Genomic DNA, 1,890 nt, shown 5'->3' on the forward strand with positions numbered 1-1,890 from the left:
TCTGCTTTTCTCAGCATTTGCAGAGTAAACTCTGCGTGTGTGATCAGCAGCCTCATGTTGTTCCAAGATGGCTCTGTAGTTCAGCTTTCTGAAGGAGTGCTGTCAACCTGCTGTGAACGATCTGGCAGCCTTTGGCACTTTGGGTCTTCAAATCGTCATACCGTTTCAACGCGCCTGAGGCTGTCGCTGATACGTAGGCAGAGAAGACAGAGATTCTGGGCCGCCCCCGGGGGGGGGGAGGGATTCAGAGTGGACCAGCTGTCTGCAGGAGGAATGTGCAAACAGAGCGGACAGGAGACAGAGAAACATGTGTATAATTTGAGAAAATGTCAACAGCTGCCGGTAGAGCCGATGGTATTTATAGGGTGGGGAGGCCAGGACTATCCAGATGGCCGCCATATTTGGAGGGTTGAGAGCCAGAAACGGTGCGCTCAACTGGGTGAATGGCTGGCTGGATGAGTGACTGGGTGAAGAAGGGTCCAAGGGTGAGCGGTTGGGGAGCTGTCGCGCGAGCAGATGGAGAGGGGCCTGAACATGACCCAAGAGCGAATGATGAAAAAAAAAAGCGGCGACCGAAGACTTCCAGATTTGGTTTAGTGTTGACTAGCGAGAGTGTGAATCCGCGGTGCAGGGGCGCCGAAAACAGCTCGAATACCTGCTCCCACTTTCGGCCGTCAAGGCCCCTAAAAGTTCGTTTCTACTTGAAAAATATTCAAAAAGTCTTACATAGTTAAAGAACTTAACTAGTGATCAATCATCAAACAATCACTGTATGTTACTCTGTATTGCATTTGACCAAATTTCCAACTACAATGGATCCCCAGCAGCCCACATCCCGAGCTTTGCAAGGTAAGAGTCAGTCCCCTTCTCCCCTGATGTCTATTTCCTCGTGTTTCCTCCCGATTTCAGCGAACGCACTAGGGTGATTATGACGCAGGTACATGCTAAATCTATCACTCAACATGAATAGCTCTCATAAACACCAACATCGCACAGCTCCTGCAGCGATTCGAGAATATCATGGCGACTGCGACGGTGAGCTAATTATTTACTATGCCCATAGATGCATATCCTTTGTGCGCAGGGTGAGATGGCTCTTACAAGTTTCAGGAATACTAATTGCATGAATGTGCACAACAGGTTGAGAATCCAAACTACACATCCACAGCCATAGAAACATATCAGCTAGACGTTGAATCTACTGCTCTAGTCTGTGGCCCTGATGTTGATTATCATCTCTGTCTATTTCTGGAGCATACCAACATTCATTCCCAAACCCTCACAACTGCAAAAGGGCTCAATGCTAACTATTACTATTTGTCATTGAATAGATCCGCGCAGCTGAAGATATCCTCTCATTAACACACATGATGAAAGAGACATGGCTCTTTGGGAAGTTGAATACCTTAGGTGAAGATGAGAGGGATGTGCAGAGAAGGGAGGGATTGGAGAGAAATGCACAGATGGTCAAGAGCACAATTGAAAAGAGAGGCATTCTAAAGATGGAATAGGTGGAATGATCACATTCATTTCAAATTTTCCCCCCTCATCTTTTGTTGATATGAACTGGATATTTATTCATGGATAGGCCGTTGTTCTGGTTGAATCGGAGTTTGAAAGAGCGTTTTCATTTGATTGGTAAACAGTATTGGGCGTCCGGCAATTTGAAATTCTCTAGAACACGTTTTATTTTTTTAATATTTAACTATCCGAGTTAAACTACCTTTGGTCGGAGATGCTTCTGGATGTGTTTTTTCTCCTGGACCCATCACTCACGTGCTCTAATATCCACTGTATAATATGACCAGTCATTCAACAAAATCATTCAATATAGTTAAATTCTTCAACTTTTCACCTGATCTCTCATGTCAAATGAGAATTTAATTAAAC

The 1,890-nt window shown here is 45.0% G+C and overlaps 1 protein-coding gene across 1 annotated transcript; it reads left to right on the forward strand.

The window, feature by feature from the left end:
* Positions 1-812: 812 nt before the first annotated feature.
* PAAG_02209 (hypothetical protein) lies at positions 813-1,511 on the forward strand (the record flags this gene model as incomplete). The annotated part of the gene is made up of 4 exons (XM_002795457.2): positions 813-849; positions 971-1,035; positions 1,141-1,209; positions 1,332-1,511. 4 exons carry the CDS (start codon positions 813-815, stop codon positions 1,509-1,511), a joined length of 351 nt encoding a protein of 116 aa, XP_002795503.2.
* Positions 1,512-1,890: the final 379 nt, after the last annotated feature.

This window comes from Paracoccidioides lutzii (assembly GCF_000150705.2).
Source record: "Paracoccidioides lutzii Pb01 unplaced genomic scaffold supercont2.5, whole genome shotgun sequence".
NCBI lineage: Eukaryota > Fungi > Ascomycota > Eurotiomycetes > Onygenales > Ajellomycetaceae > Paracoccidioides > Paracoccidioides lutzii.